Source organism: Myodes glareolus, chromosome 24, assembly GCF_982192425.1.
Source record: "Myodes glareolus chromosome 24, mMyoGla1.1, whole genome shotgun sequence".
Taxonomy (NCBI): Eukaryota; Metazoa; Chordata; class Mammalia; order Rodentia; family Cricetidae; genus Myodes; species Myodes glareolus.
The window spans coordinates 16,073,925-16,074,734 of record NC_142049.1 but is presented as its reverse complement, the minus strand read 5'-3'; the positions used below and the strand labels follow the sequence as shown (position 1 = coordinate 16,074,734).

Below are 810 nucleotides of genomic sequence, written 5' to 3'. Positions count from 1 at the left end.
AGCTTGACTTACAGATCTAAAATGTCAGAAAGATCAGCCAGATTATGTCTTTTAAATTTCTTCTTACATTTATTTGTGCTTGCGTGTGTGTTATGTGTGTCTGTGCACATGCACACATGTGCACGCACGTGCACAAAGGTCAGAGGACAATTTCTGGAGATCAGTTATTCCCTTTCACCATATGGAACTCAGGGTGTCAGTCTTGGTAGCAAGCACTCATACCTGCTGAGCTATCTTGTTGGCCCCAGGCCATGTTCTGAAGGATTTCTGTGGAAGCAGGGAAATATGCAGAAAGGCATATACTTTTGTGTGTTTATAAAGATTAACGTACATGTGCAACTAATTAAGTCGACCAGGTCCCTTTCCCCATGGGGGCCTGGTGTGCGGTGGTTGCAAACAGCAGGCTTGGTAGTGTACGCAGCCTGTTACCTATACGACTTGCCCTAAGGGACCTTGGAGACAATTTTCTGATCTCAATGCTGTCTCCAGTGTAGGCTCCAGACAGGTATGCGTGGTGCCTTTGGGAAGCCCCGGGGCACAGTGGCCAGGGTTCATATTGGCCAGGTCCTCGTGTCCTTCCGCACTAAGCTGCAGAATAGGGAACATGTGATGGAGGCTCTTCGTAGAGCCAAGTTCAAGTTCCCTGACTGCCAGAAGATCCACATCTCTAAGAAATGGGGCTTTACTAAGTTTAATGCAGATGAATTTGAAGACATGGTTGCTGAGAAGCGACTCATTCCTAATGGCTGTGGGGTCAAATATATTCCTAATCGTGGTCCCCTGGACAAGTGGCGAGCCCTACACTCCTGA

The 810-nt window shown here is 47.4% G+C and overlaps 1 protein-coding gene and 1 non-coding gene across 2 annotated transcripts; both read left to right on the top strand.

The window, feature by feature from the left end:
• Window positions 1-333: 333 nt before the first annotated feature.
• On the top strand, window positions 334-465 carry LOC125400860 (small nucleolar RNA SNORA70). Its single transcript, XR_007232120.1, has one exon. It is a non-coding gene; the product is annotated as a small nucleolar RNA SNORA70 (small nucleolar RNA).
• Window positions 466-498: 33 nt separating this feature from the next.
• Window positions 499-810, top strand: LOC146889884 (large ribosomal subunit protein uL16-like). The gene has a single exon (XM_085682978.2). It carries the CDS (start codon window positions 508-510, stop codon window positions 808-810), a length of 303 nt encoding a protein of 100 aa, XP_085539104.2. The 5' UTR covers window positions 499-507.

Coding starts and splice junctions, on each gene's coding strand:
- LOC146889884 (XM_085682978.2), top strand. CDS start 508: ATGCGTGGTGCCTTTGGGAAGCCCCGGGGCACAGTGGCCAGGGTTCAT.